The sequence below is a fragment of the Felis catus genome, chromosome D2, assembly GCF_018350175.1.
Source record: "Felis catus isolate Fca126 chromosome D2, F.catus_Fca126_mat1.0, whole genome shotgun sequence".
Lineage (NCBI taxonomy): Eukaryota > Metazoa > Chordata > Mammalia > Carnivora > Felidae > Felis > Felis catus.
The window spans coordinates 83,205,854-83,220,441 of record NC_058378.1 but is presented as its reverse complement, the minus strand read 5'-3'; the positions used below and the strand labels follow the sequence as shown (position 1 = coordinate 83,220,441).

Below are 14,588 nucleotides of genomic sequence, written 5' to 3'. Positions count from 1 at the left end.
ACAGTCACTGGTGTGAACCAATCATTCTGAAAGTCTCTGCCTCACAGAACTTTCTCAGCCACCTGCACTTGTGGGCAAAAGAAACAGTAGCCTTGTAAGTAGCATTGAGGCACGGAACTGAGCCCAGAGCCCGAAAGACAAGGCTGGGAATGCCCTCCGCGGGGACCATCCCTGCTTCACACGTTGGCGGATCAGCTCTCTTCCAGCGTCAAGATCCGAAAACGGTGCGAATTTCAGGGGAGCCCTTTAGAGCACGAACCGGGCTGTCTCATCCTAGGGTGATTTTAAAGGGCTTCCTGAAAACTGTCACACGTCAAAACCCTGTCAACAGGACAGGATGTGAACAGCGTTTCCAACAAAGCCACAAACGGAAAGTCTCCAATGTCTGTTTCATAGCCGAGGGAAAGGAGAAAAGTTTTGAAACGGTAACATTCTACCATCGCAAACGCCAGCATTACACCGAGACCCAAGTCTCAAAGGCGAAGGGGTTTAACGTTGCAAATAAGAGGCGGACGACAGCCCCCAGCAAATCCTCCCGGCAGCCCCTCCCCCCCCCGCCGCCCCCCCCCCCCCCCCGGCCCCGCAGGTACCTTGTTCTTCCAGGATTCCGTTGGGCACCTTCTTGTCATTGGCGCTGACCACGGCTTTCCTCTGCTTCCTGAACCTTCGAGACACAGACTGGTTAGCCTCGGGCACAGGGAAGGTCCCCGGGACGCGGGGCTCTTGCGCAAGGATACCCACCAGGTGAGCCTGGAGAAGCTCTTCCTGCCGCTCATGGCTGGACCCTGCCACGCCGGCCCCGGGTCGCCAGCCCCGCTCGTCCCCGGCCCCTCCGGTCCCCAGCCCTGCCGCCCTCTGCCTGGGCCCACACCCGCAGTGCGGCCTGGAGGAGATCATTTCCTCATCAGAGCTGGTCGGGGCAAGTCCGCCCGCGCCCCGGGGACACTCCTACCTGAAGAAGTAGGCGGCGAGGAGGAGGGAGACGACTAACAGCAGCAGAGGCAGCAGCAGCCAGGCCAGCAGGGGCTGGGACGCGCGGGGGTCCGGAGGGCCTGCGGGCAGAGCCGGTCCCCATCACGATGGGACTCAGACGAAGGGGAAAAGGGGGTTTGGGCGAGGAAGGAGCCCCAGCACCAGACCACGCTTCCCCGTCGGCAAAGCAGGCCACCGCCCGGTGCCTTGTGCTCTCACCACTGATGAGATGAGACACGGGGGACAGAGCATGAACAGAGGGGCCGGTGACTTTGACCCTGGTGAGGGCTGAGGGGCAGTGAAGGCGCGACAGGGAGCTCCCCGCCCCCCTCAAGGAACCTGTTTCCCCGGGGTCTGGGGCACCAGGGAGGTGGAAGAGGGTGGAGGGTCAGATGCCCTGCTGTTCTGGGGACAGCGTGGGGAGCTGCCAGGGCCAGGCAGGAGCTCAGGGCAATGGGGGTGCGGCCTGGCCCGTGGGCTGGGTGGAGGTCTGTGGCCAGGCCACGACCAGGTTCCCTGAAGCTTCGAGCTCCCGATCCTACGGGTCCAGGCTGACTTTCCTCATTCAGAAGGACCCACATCCCTGGACCAGGGGCAGCTGCCTTGGGCTGCCCAGGACCTTCCCAGTAAGCCCAGATTCTGAGGGGGCTCTGACAGGCTGGCTGTTCTGACTTAGCCCCTGCCTCCCCAGACTCCCACTCACCAAAATGTCCCCACTCCCAGGGAGATCTCGAATGCCCCCTCCTCCAGAAGCCCGCTTGGCTCCCCTTCTGTGGATCCCAGAGAGTCTCTGTATGCCTCCAAGCACAGACCCTACTCTCTCGGAATGAACAGACCCTGGGGGCGACCGCCTTCCCTCTGAGTCAGTGGACGTTCTTCAAAGACAACAATGGTCCTCCCATAGCTTTGTGTCCTCCCATAGCTGAGCCCAGTGGGGGCACCGCGGCCCTGCAGCTTCCCTCCCCTGGCACCCCGTCCTCGTGTATCCTGAAGGTCCCTCCCCACCCCCATCCAGGTTGTAAGCAACTCCCCCCTCCGGGGCCTCACACTGGCTCTGGCACCCGTCAGTGGCCAAGGCACGTATTTCTAATAAACGCCAGTTTTTACTGATTCGAGTGACCGTCTGATGTAGAGGTGCACTGACTGAGAGACACCTGGTCTGTGATGAGGTGGCCCCGGATGCCAGAAGCCTGGCCAAACAAGACGCCCTCCTTCCAGGCTGATCCAACGCCTCTCCCATCTGGCCAGGGACCTCCCAAGTCAAGTTGGAGTGCAAAGCCAGGGCGACACCAGGCAGAGCCTCTAAGAGCGTGTGCCCCAGTCCCTCTCCCCTGGCCCTACCTGCTGCAGAGCTCCCCTGGGGAGCTGACCTGGCGGGGGGGAGGGGTGGGGGTGGGGGAGCTTCCACACTCGCCCACCCACGGAGGCCCCGCCCTGCTCTGCCAGGCCCTTGCAGCAAACTCAAGCCCGGGCTGATGGGGAGATGCCTGACCCCGGGGGGCGGCGGGGGCCTGGGTGTTCCACTCCCCGACTGGGGTCCGTCCCTGCCCTGCCAAATGCAACCACAGGGCACAGGCGGGTGCCCTTCTCTCGCCCCCCACTTCTGCATTTGCGCAGACCTCGGCTGCCCCAGGCCAGCGTCCATCTTGGCAGTGACCGAGTGGCTAGCGTGCGGGTCCGAGGGCTGGCTGCACCTGGCTGAGGGTGTGGGCACTACCCGGAGCCTTGACGGGCACCTGGGCCACAGACAGCCCATCTCTGGGGGGCCTCATCAGGAGGCTCCAGGGTCCAGCCTCCAGGCTCAGAGGTTACAGTTACAGATGTGGGCTTTCCACAGCGTGCTCCTGAGGACCAGGCTGAATGACCCGAGGCCCCAGCGCAGGGCTGTGTGCATGGGCAGAATCGGGACAAACGTCAGCAGCTGCCTCTGTTCTCGGGGTGCGGGGTGGGGGGAGGGGGCAGAGAACAGGTAAGATCACTCAGGGGCCGGCAGGCCTGGCGGGGCTGGGAGAACTGGGGAGTCCGTGCCCCGTCTGCAGGGGCGGCCCCACTGAGGTCAAGGGGAAGGTGGGCCCCCCACACCGACCAGTTCTCCCGGGCTTGCCAAAAAGAAGAAACTCGTAGCTATTGTAAAACTTATCTGATTTTTAAATTCTGATAAGTAATTCAACCTAAACGCCATTTTGTGAAACAGAATGGTCCAGAAAAAAAGCTCTGCGGGCTGGGCCGTGTCCCCTGGGCCAAGTGGAGTGTGAAAACACAGCCAACGGCAACAAAAACGGTCCCCGTCCTCTATGGGGCCAGCTCCGTGGCTCGGCCTTCTCGCGCGGTCGTCTGTCTTGGCGAGCCTCTGGGTCAGCACGCGCCGGCCTCTTCATCCTGCTGAACGGCTGCTTAGACTTCCACTTTCTGAACAACCCGAGATTTCGACGGACATTTAGGTTCTTTCCAGCTTTTTTTTTTTTTTTTCCTGTTACTTACGATTTCACATCGTGTATCTTTCTCCCTGGGTATCTTAAAAGTGCTTCCGTAGAAAGCTCCAGAAGGACACTTTGTGCGTCAGTGGGCACACACATTAAATCGTCATAGAAACTGCCAAGTGGCCCCCTGCAAAGTTTCCAGCGTCCGTGCTTACCTAGACTGGATGATGGAGCTGATCCCCCCCGGCTGTGAGCAATCCTTTTAAATTTTGCCAAACAGCTAAATAAAATAATACCACTGCCACCTGTCTTTCCCTACTTTCTACAGAGTAAAGCATCATTTCGTGATTAATAAAACAATCAACTGGATATTTGCACGTTGCTTGGTCATATATGCTTGCTTTGCCACTTTCCTACTGGGATGTCTTTTTCTTCTATTAATTTCTTCCTGTTAATTTCTTTCTATTAATTTTTAGGAAGCCTTCCTGTAATACGGACAACAGCATTTAATTGTACTGTTTGTGAGTATTTACCTTCAACTCCTGCATAAAGGAATGTCTCTTGATGATTATTTGATACATTTTGTTCAAGGAACAAACAGGGCTTCCGGTTATTGGCACATCGTGGCAATGTGCTGTGATCCCACCAGATGATCCTTCTTTCAGGGAACAAAGTTCCAAAGGGCACTTCCCGCGGGTCAGCCTCCCGTCTGGAATTCTAGGCCAATGGAGCCCGTCCACCTGCTGTCACCGAGACCTTGAACTGGAGCCAGCGTGGACTTGCCTCCTGGTTGTGTGACCAGCAGCCTCTGCCAAAGCCGTGAAGCCCCGGGCAGAAACTGTCACAAGCTGTGAGGGACACATCTGTTCTCAGGGGCACGAGGTCGCTTCCCTGTCCCCGAAAGGAGCGCCTGACACCCACAGCCGCCTTACTGGCCAACCGTTTTCTTTCCAAGTGAAGCGAAGAGGCCCAGGGGTGAGGCTGAGTCACCCTGACGGTGCCCTGGGTGCCAGCGGCAGAAACGCCCACGCAGCTCTCTTCTGGCTTCTCCGCTTTGGGGCAAACGATGCTCTGCCCGGTAGAATCGGGACACACTGTCCTTGGGGCAGGCCTGCAGCGTCCCAGGCTGTGGAACAGCACCAGGGACCCAGCACCCAGGGGCCCTTCTTGAGATGAGGACAGTGACACGGGGCACCTGGGTGGCTCAGTTGGTGAAGCATCCAACTTCGGCTCAGGTCATGGTCTCGCGGTTTGTGAGTTTGAGCCCTGCACGGGGCTCTGTGCTGGCAGCTCGGAGCCTGGAGCCTGCTTGGGATTCTGTGTCTCCCTCTCTCTCTGCCCCTCCCCCGCTTGCCCTCTGTGTGTGTCTCTCTCTTTCTCAAAAATAAATAAATATTTTAAAAAATGTGAAAAACGTACATGAGGACAATAACAAATGCAGCTTCTATCTGCTAGGGGCTCCTGTCTTTCCTGTTTTTGCAGTTCTGGATTTCTCTGGCTGGCAACGTGAGGACAGGGCTGCTCCGGCCGTCCTCTCTGGGGTCTCACACCAGTGACTTGAGCCCTACTTCGCCCTTCTCTTGGGGGCCAAGGGTGCATTTGTAGGTCACGGGTCTGGGCTCAGAAAATCACATAAGGCCCTTGAGCTGCATGGGGGTTGAGTCCCTGATCCCAGTCCGAATGGGGCACTTCTAATTATCTCACTCAAGCTTTTTCTTCTGGAAGGAAGTTGGTAATTTTTGTTTACCCGGCGCCTTGTGATAATCAAGTGTGATGCTGAATGCCAACCTAGCTGAGCCACGGGGTTTCAGATACGTGGTCCAACGCTGCTGTTCTGGGTGTTTCTATGAGGGTGCTGTTAGGATGAGATTCAGCATTTAGATTGGTGGTCTCTGAAAAGACTACACGCCTCCCCACGCTCCACTGTGGGTGGGCCTCACCCAATCAGTCGAAGGCCTGCAGAGACCAAAAAGGCTGGGCCTTTTGTGAGTAACAGGGAATCCTTCCTCCCTCACTGCCTTCCAACTGGGACATCACTCATTCCGGTTCTGCAGCGGCAGCCTGCCAGCCTTCGAGCTCAAACCGGCTCCCTGGCCCTGCGGATTTTGGACTCAACAACCCTAACAGTCCTGTGACCCTGTGCCTTATAATAAATATAAATACAGACATAGATACAGATACAGATATAAATGAAAGCATAAGCACATGTCTTACTGATTCTGTTTCTCTGGAGAACACTAACCGACACACCAAGTGATGCCTTATCCGAGATGCCTTGAGTTTTATGCCTGGGAGTCTTGGGGGATGGACGGGGAAGGGACAGGGCAGGCGTGTAGGGACTGGCAACAGGCCGTGATACAGACTCAAGGGATCAGGCCTTGCTGGTTACGGGCTCCTACTAAGCCGGCCAGGGGACAGAGCTGGCAGCCACAGACGGCCTCTGGTCTCCCAGGGAGGCGTGTGGGGCTGCCCAGGGAGTCCGGGCCTAGTCCTTGGGGACCCTGAACTCATCAGTTGGGCACACATCCAAGAAAGAGATATCAAGGGACATTGAAAGGCCGCGTTTCCGGGCTGTAAGCGACTGGCGGGGTGACGGGCCTCCCCCGACACATTGTCCAGCCGTCCACAGCAGTGGCCCACGTGGACGAGCCTCTGTACCCAGCTCGGCAGTCTCGTTAATGCCCACAGCGTTGCGAAAAGGAGGCACTGTTGCTACCTCCGACTCACAGATGGGGATACTGAGGCCCGAAGAGGTTCAGGAACTTCCTCCAGGTCACCCGGCCAGGTCAGAGGGAGCTGAACAAGGGTCACGTGATTCAAGGGCCCCTGCTCTCTCTGCCGCTTGTCCTCCCCTTCCTGTCGGCTTCGCACGGCCTTTAGTTCAACTGCGTGACGCCAAATCTACATTCTACAGAACCCACCCGTTTTAAGCAGAAGACCCAATGATTTTTAGTTAATTCCTAGTTGTGCCACTGCCACCACAATCCAGTTTTAGAATCTTCCCGTCCACCTGTCGTCCACCTGAGGTCACCTGGCCTTTGCCACCCCCCCCCCGCCCCCACCAGCCCGGCCAAGTGCTCAGGTACCTTCTCCTCCGTCAACCCCGACTATTCCGGGCATTTCCTATCAAGGGAGATCACACAACACGTGGTCTCGTGTCTGGCTTCTTCCACTGAGGCAGGAGCGTGGAGCGGTGACCCCCACGTATCTGCCACCAACTTTCTGATGGGGACCAGGCAGCTGGGTTGGCCTATGGCCCCGCCTACCTCCTGCTCCCCAGGGGCTCTTTCTCAAGCGGCTCCCCGAGGGAGGGTTGCTTCCCTCAGAAGGACTTCAACATGCATCTCTAGACACGCGTGGACTCTTCTTTTAAAAATGTGACTCCATGGGGCACCTGGGTGGCGCAGTCGGTTGAGCGTCTGACTTCAGCCAGGTCACGATCTCGCGGCCCGTGAGTTCGAGCCCCGCGTCGGGCTCTGGGCTGATGGCTCAGAGCCTGGAGCCTGTTTCCGATTCTGTGTCTCCCTCTCTCTCTGCCCCTCCCCTGTTCATGCTCTGTCTCTCTCTGTCCCAAAAAAATAAATAAAATGTTGAAGAAAAAATATTTAAAAAAATAAAAAAATAAATAAAAAATAAAAACGTGACTCCAGCCACGGTACCAACATCATGCCTGAAAGGACCCACACTGATTTCTTGACTGGATCAACTGCCATGCCAGTGCCTAACTATCCCCTAGGCACTCGTCCACGTCCACATTTGTTGAGGATCGCTAGAATCAGCTCCCCACGGCGGGGTTGCAAACCCCTGCTCCCCCGCTTCCCGCCGAAGCCGATTCCAACTCTGAGCACGGGGTTGTGTTTGCCGCCCCCCGAATGCTAAGCTTTGTTCTGGTCAAATTCCCAACAACTGGCTCGTGCGGCCAGCCTGCTTTTGAGAGGCGTTCCGTGTTCGATGCTCCTTCTCCTCCCCCAGCGGGGTCATCACCCCCGGTCTTGAGACCCTACCAGGAGGGTGGGGGATGGCAAGGGCAGGTGAGCGGCAGGCAGCTGGGTCCTCACCTGCGGTCGTAGAGGTCAAGTTGCTCTCCGCTGGGGTGGTCTCGTTGCCCTTGAGAGCCTTGGCGAAAGGCAGGCTAACACCTGCCAGGAGGAGCAGACAGAAGGGCTCCATGGCGAACCTGCAGGAAGCAGGGACAGGCTCAGAGCGCTCCCCGCCATGCGCCTGGGGCTGCCCCTCCTCCCCCCTGCCCCAGCCCAGGAGGGAACCTCACATGAAACAGGGCAGTGGGGGGGGGGGGAGGGGAGCCGAACAAGGATATGGAGGAACCAGGAGAGGAAAAACCCTGAGCACACAAACAAGGAGATCTAAGATTCTGAGCAGCAGCCTCACAGACACCCAGCGAGGCCCTTGACCCGTTGCTTCTAGGTCGTCGCACGGTCAGGGCACCTGGGTGGCTCTGGTTCTTGATTCTGGCTCAGGTCACGATCTCTCGGTTTGCGGGTTCGAGCCCCGCGTCGGGCTGTGCGCTGACAGCTCGGAGCCTGGATGGAGCCTGCTTCGGATTCTGTGTCTCCCTCTCTCTCTGCCCCTCCCCGCTCTCTCTGCACTCCCTCCCTCTCCCTCTCCGACCCCCTCAAAATAAAGAAACTTGAAAGAATAAATTGCCACACAGCAATGATTTGTTCAACATTTGGGGAACGTGGGAACATTCTCTCATGTCCGCTGTGACACAGGTTAGGGTTTCCATTTGCATCATGAGAGCCCAGAGAAGAGCAGCCCCTGGGGAACAATCTTGGGCTCAGGAGTTAGGCTACCCGGCATGTGGTCACAGGGCCAGGGGCAGGGGGTTGGGGGTCCACCTCTGCTGTCCCCCTGGCCACAACCCACACCACCGGCCCTTGTTCTGAGTGCCAACCCTCACTGACCCGACCTGAGCCTCGGGGCCGGGGGGAGGGCAGGCCCCGGGCCCATGTGTCCCACACTCCGGAGCCCGATGAGCCTTTCAAAGGCCAGCCAAGTCCTCCCATCCTGAGGAGTCAACCACGAGATTGGAGATGGGCAGGCCGGCCTAGTCAGTGTTCTTCTGAGCCTCGCACTTGGCCTGTTCTCCGGAACTTCCCACGTGGCTCTGGGGTGAAGGCCTTGCCCCTGACTGTCCTCCTGTCTGTGCTCCCAGGTGAGGTGCAGGGAGGCTCCCTTCCCGCCCAGGAGGGGCCACCTTTAGTTAGCTCATCTCTGAGGAGCTTCTTGGGAATGGAGGGAAGTCTTTACCGGGTGGGTGGGGACATGCACGGAGCAAACCCGGGTTGCCACGTGGCTCAACATGGGAAAAAGCAATCTTTCACCCAGAAGACCTGCAGGGCCACCATGGATCCCTGCCTGGTGCTCCAATTTTGCCAAAATACCTTAGGTCCTCGGAAAATGTGGCAAGGACCTCTCGGGGGTATGGGAGAGTCACCTCAGGGCAAGGCACACGGCTGTCTGGGCCCAGTGAGATCTGGTGGTGACCGCGAGTGTGGGCTCTCTCCCTCCTGACGCCCCCCTCCGTGGTCCCCTGGGGTGCCTGTCCCCTCAGACGGCACTTTCCTGCAAAAAGCCTCCCCGGGGCACATGGATGGACCGAGGCCCAGAAACACTGGTTCCTTGTAATTAGAGGAGACGCTTGAATGAGCGCAAAAAGTCTAATCGCATTTCAGCAATCACCACTGCTGAAATGGAACCATTCTGAGCAGACAATTATCCTAGAGCAACCATGATGGCCACAATCAATGCTTCCAACCTCTTTCCTCTTGTTTATTTCCCAAATACATTTTAGATTGTTAAAGTGAGCCACACACACACGCGCGCACACACACAATAGCTTGTATCCCGTGAGCACCTACCAGTGCTGGGCCCTTCCTGTGGACACTGCCCCACGACAACCCTCCAGGACTCAGGAACAGGCCCGAAGCGGGGGCAGAAGGGATGGAAGAGGTGTGAATGGAACCCAGGACCACCCGAGACAAAAGCTCTCAAGCCCTGACAGTCAGCTCTGCATAGGCTGCACCAGACAGAATCTGTTCTTGAACGACACTTTTACACAGTTGAATACACTGCAGAGTAAGTGATTAGGAAGTATTAACTGGTTTAATACAACTCAGAAATGCACACTTCCTAGTTGAAGCATTTGTCTTGTTATATGCATTCATTCAAGACCCTCCTCTCCAAATGCTCAATGACCTAAGAGAAAGTTGACACTTTCAGGCCGACAAAGGCCATCTCATCACCCGTCAGACACCCAGGGGGATGGGTAGTGGCCCCTGGAGCAGCAGGTGATTTGCCCACTGTGGCCAGCAGAGGGCACTAGACTTTGCAGAATTCAAACCCCCTTGAGTCCCTTTATTGCGATACTTCTATTTCCAAGCCAATGACAACTTTCCTGTCCCTGGCGATTCACCCTCGGAGGGTTTGTGCAAGCTACCAATAAGCACAGACACGAATCGGCACAAAATAGTCCTTTGAAGTAGTTTAAACCCCTGGTGAATTTTAAGGACTTGTATTGAACCTACCGCATGTTAAGTACTGTGGGCATACAACACGTTGCGTCTCAGAACAGAGATCATCAAAACAGTTTCCAACAAAGCAGCTTTTGTGTTTATTCTTATCAAAAGTCAGCCAGCTATCAGTTTGGTTAGCATTGTTTTCTTATTCCACTTGATGCTTTTTTAATACTCTGCTGGGCTGCTCTGGAGCAGGCTGACTGTCGGGTCCCGGAGCCGCGAAACTAAATACGATGCCGGTCCTGCCCCAACGCAGATTTGTGGAGCTGGAAGGAAGAGTGGAAACACAGCATCCCCTAGGACCCCCTGTCCGGAGATGAGTGTCCACAGTGCCAAGGAAGGAAGGTGAGTTAGTGATGATTCACTCCCCCCAGGACCGAATCGAGAAGGCCCTTGAAAGTCGCGTTAAAGAGTTTGGTTTGGTGTTACAGGCCTGTTTTCCACAAGCGACCTACATTATTAGAGCCACTCGGAGGTATTATAAGAAGATGCCAATTCCTGAGCCCAACTCCAGATGCATGAAATCCAAATATATGGAGAGTGAAGGGTGTGGTATAGACAACCTTGGCTGTGAGCAGTGAGCGGCCACTGAAGTTTCCAGAGAGAGTGCCGGAAGCCGGTCACAAGTCACAAGAGGCACGGCGTAAGCCTTTGCCGCCCCAGAGTGGTTGGGGGCATGGGCATCCCCTGGGAGCATACTAGGGATGCTGCATCTCAGACACAGCGGGACCTCCTCCTACGCAAGATCTCCAGGCGGCTCCCATGCGCATCAAATCTGAGACGTGCTGGTTACACAGCAGAGTAGGAAGGTCTGGACTAAGCCAGGACAATGGGAATGGCAAGGAGGGAGGGATTTGAAAGGGGCTTCAGAGGTAGAATCTGCGTGAATGGTAGTTAGCTGGACGCGGTGTTGACTGGGGCACCAAGGCACTGGGATTTCCATCTTGGGAGATGGAATGCGATGGGGCATCGTTCATTAGCTGAGATCTGGAGACTGGGGTCCCCAGTCTGGGGATGGAGTGGATTTTGGCTTGGAGTATAAAGCAATAATACAAGCTACCATTTACTGAACTCCCCAGAAGTGTGATAAGCTATCTGAACTCCTGGGATAAGTTATCCTCACCATCCCTCACCGCAATCCTATGAGAGATGCCCTGCTGTCTCCGGAGATGGCCTGTTGACTCTCCGGGTCCCGAGAGCATTCTAGCAGAGTGCCAACAGGAACTGTGTCGAGGACCTGGGACTTGGCTGGATGGGAGTGAGGGTTGAAGCTTCAGTGTGTGGGTGAGTTCACTCTGGGGGTGTGTAGAGGGGCAGAGGCCAGGCCTCAGTGCCCAGCCAAAGGAGGCCACTACCCTTGGGGACAGGAGTAGAGGAGTTGGGCTGGGCGTCTGGCAAATGGCGGCCAGGGAACAAGAGGAGGACATGAGGCAGGTGCAGGTGGAGACCCCAAGGCAGGAGAGGGATTCTTCTGACCCGTCTACATCCCCCAGCCCTTGCTCACATGCTTCCCCTCACCGGATGACCCCTGTCCCCTCTGCCTTGTCCCACCAACCTTCGAGGTCCAGCAAGCCAAAGACACTCTCTCTTCCTGGGATCAGACTGCCCGGAATTGTTCAGAGTCATTTGGGCATTGGGTCTCCCAACCAGACGTCGAGCCTCCTGGGGACTGGGGACATCTCCTGCCTCCTCCAAGCTGGCTTCTCCAGCTGACAGGGACCTTCAGGGCTTTTGAGGGTATGGAGCCCTCCCTGAGCCAGTGTCTTTGAGGAAGGGCCACCCTGCTGAGCCTTCCAGTGTTGGGTGTCCTGCAAGGACTGAGCCAGACTGCCCCCTGCAGTTCCAAGATGGTAGTGTTTTCTTTCTGCAGCTCAAACCCATCACGAGTGGTTCACACGCCTGCTGCTTCTCAATTACAAGACAGACTCCGTTCCCTCACAAAGGAGCAGAGCTAAATATTTGTTCTACCCTTAAAGGAGAGCCCCTGGGATGGGCCACGTGTAATTTCTCATCCAAAACAGGACCTCCGAGAGCAAAAGAGAGGCTGAAACAGTTAAAGCCATATGCTTTCCTACAGTATTTCATTAGTGGTCAGCATTTGGTTTTATTAAAATGGGAGCCCACTAAGTAGTTTCTATTCAAAACCTATCTCTAAAAATTAAAAAAAAACCCTTTCTAGAAAACAAAACTAACCTACCAGTGCACATTAGAGCCATAGTTTATTTTATAAAAAATGTTTCTTGTATTGATTATATGAAAATAAAATGAGAACATGAACAGAACACCTACTCTCGGTACATATTCACCTGCTTCAATTGCTTTCTCAGACTTGTCTGTTCTTTTAAATTTTTTTTAATGTTTATTTATTTTTGAGAGAGAGACAGAGTGTGAGTGGGGGAGGAGCAGAGAGAAAGAGGGAGACACAGAGTCCGAAGCAGGCTCCAGGCTCCGAGCTGTCGGCACAGAGACCGACGTGGGGCTCGAACCCATGAACCGTGAGACCACGACCTGAGCTGAAGTCTGACACTTAACGGACTGAGCCACCCAGGCGCCCCACCTTGTCTGTTCTTAATATGTTTCACTTTTAATATATTTTCAATATCCTTAATATTTAAATTTTTTCATAAAATTGTCTGCAAAGTTTTCAAAGGAACATCTTGTGAGCCCCCATCATTCTGTTTGCTTTATTCTTTCCTCGCTTTCATAGAGAAAGATTTTAATGTCTTCCTGTTCATAACCTATGTTTTCAACAGTTGTAATTGTGCAAAACTTTAAAACGCTGAGGGGTTTTTATAGATGGTTGTATTTTCCGGTTGCATTTACTTTTACTAAATATTTCCGACTAATTCAGAACGACAGGCAACCAATACTTGGAGCCTTGTTTATAGAAACATTTGCCATCTTTGTAGGATACTTAGATTGATTTACTGAGCGACTTTTTGAAGCCCCAAGCATTTCTGAGCTCTGATGGGGCGGGAATAGAACATGCATGTTCCCAAGCTAAGTATTTTTCAAAATTCAACATCAGCTTCATTACAGAATATTTCAGTTTAATTCCCCTGCAAACGTAGCTGTTGCTAAAATCTGACATCTACAGCCTCTATCTTCTCTGCCAGAATATTTACTTGGCGTGGGCGCAATTAAAAATTATCTGTACAGGGGCGCCTGGGTGGCGCAGTCGGTTAAGCGTCCGACTTCAGCCAGGTCACGATCTCGCGGTCCGTGAGTTCGAGCCCCGCGTCGGGCTCTGGGCTGACGGCTCGGAGCCTGGAGCCTGTTTCCGATTCTGTGTCTCCCTCTCTCTCTGCCCCTCCCCCGTTCATGCTCTGTCTCTCTCTGTCCCAAAAATAAATAAAAAAACGTTGAAAAAAAAATTTAAAAAAAAATTATCTGTACATCACAATCAAGTCCAAGTGTGGGACGTTTACCACAAACGCCGAGGTCCGCCAGCCCTTATATACTTCTATTATCCCACCAAACAAATGCACGTGTCCTCGGTGTTGAATTCTTTCGTGGCATTTCCGGTGACATTAGCAATCAGGTCAGGTGTTCACCTTTCACAGAAGGAGCCTCCCACTCGTCGCTGGATTCCACGAAGCGGATGAAAAACAACGGCGCCACTACGGGAATTAACTCGTTTTCCGTTTGCAAAGGGCACCGATACAAAACCGGTTATCATCTGACAGGTTGTGAAACGCACCTGCTATTGGGAGCACTGATGGCGATCACTTCACCTCCCGTAAGTGTGCAATGAGACCTGGAATTGATAATGATCTTGACTCGCTATGAAGAGTCATCTGATCTAAATAAACAGCCCTTGCTTCCCAGGGCCGTGTGTAAAGCCCCTTCAATCCATCATCCTGGGGCACAGAGGTCGTTGAGTCACCCTTCAGGGGAAGCGGATGCTTCTCTTAGAGGCTTTTTTCCCTCTCATGGCTTCTCTGTGGTCAGCGGCACCAGTTCGGACCCCGACACAGAAGGTAAATGCTGATGGATATTTTGTGCAAATTGTAGCCTCATCATCAACTTTCTTGAAAACAGAGACTCAGTGCTTAACATGTGCCCTTTTCCACACTTCATTCCTGACAGATGGGTTTAGGGCAAATTCATAAAGTGTTATTAAAAACTAATTGGCGCAAAAAGATGTAGATTTACGCCCGACGGCAAATGCCCAAGCAAGTGTTGTGAGAGTTCAGACTGTTGTCTACAAGTTTTATGGCAAAACTCTTTTGCCTCTGTTTCCTGCAACTATGTCAAAACCCTGTAATCTCTCATTTTCCCCACAGATCCTGATGACCAGTGGCCCTTGCCATGGCCTGGCCATGACCAGGGGCCATGGCAGGGGCCACTGCTCAGCTGGTGGGTACCACAGGTGGCCTGCGGGGGGCCTCAGCCTCAACTACTTTTCCCACCACACAGGGCCAGAAGGAGTTAGCACCCAACCCACTCTTGTCCAAGCTCATGCCTTCTTGTCTAGCCACGTGGTGTCCTCCAAAGGGCAGTGCTGTCCCCACTGGGCTAGGGGAGGGTGGGACAGAGTGGAGAGCATGGCTGCTCATGTTTCAGAGGTGATCGCCCCTAAAGAGAGGCCATCCCTTCCCGTGGGTCCCTTGCCCTAAGATGAGACCCTGGAGAAAGTGCGATAGCCAAGGGGACA

General features: G+C 54.6%; 1 protein-coding gene across 8 annotated transcripts in view; it reads right to left on the bottom strand.

Annotated features, from left to right (window-relative positions):
• PTPRE (protein tyrosine phosphatase receptor type E) overlaps positions 1–14,588 on the bottom strand; it is a 163,946-nt gene that overhangs the window by 38,226 nt on the left and 111,132 nt on the right. For 7 of the 8 annotated variants that reach the window (XM_023241091.2, XM_023241090.2, XM_023241088.2 and 4 more), the window contains 3 exons: positions 7,451–7,569; positions 953–1,052; positions 591–664 (listed from right to left, as the gene is read on the bottom strand). In XM_023241091.2, the coding sequence (XP_023096859.1) occupies positions 591–664; positions 953–1,052; positions 7,451–7,562 (286 nt within the window). In that variant the 5' untranslated portion in view covers positions 7,563–7,569. Of the gene's footprint in view, positions 1–590; positions 665–741; positions 914–952; positions 1,053–7,450; positions 7,570–14,588 lie in introns of those variants that run through there. The other variant, XM_023241093.2, reaches the window with a different exon arrangement.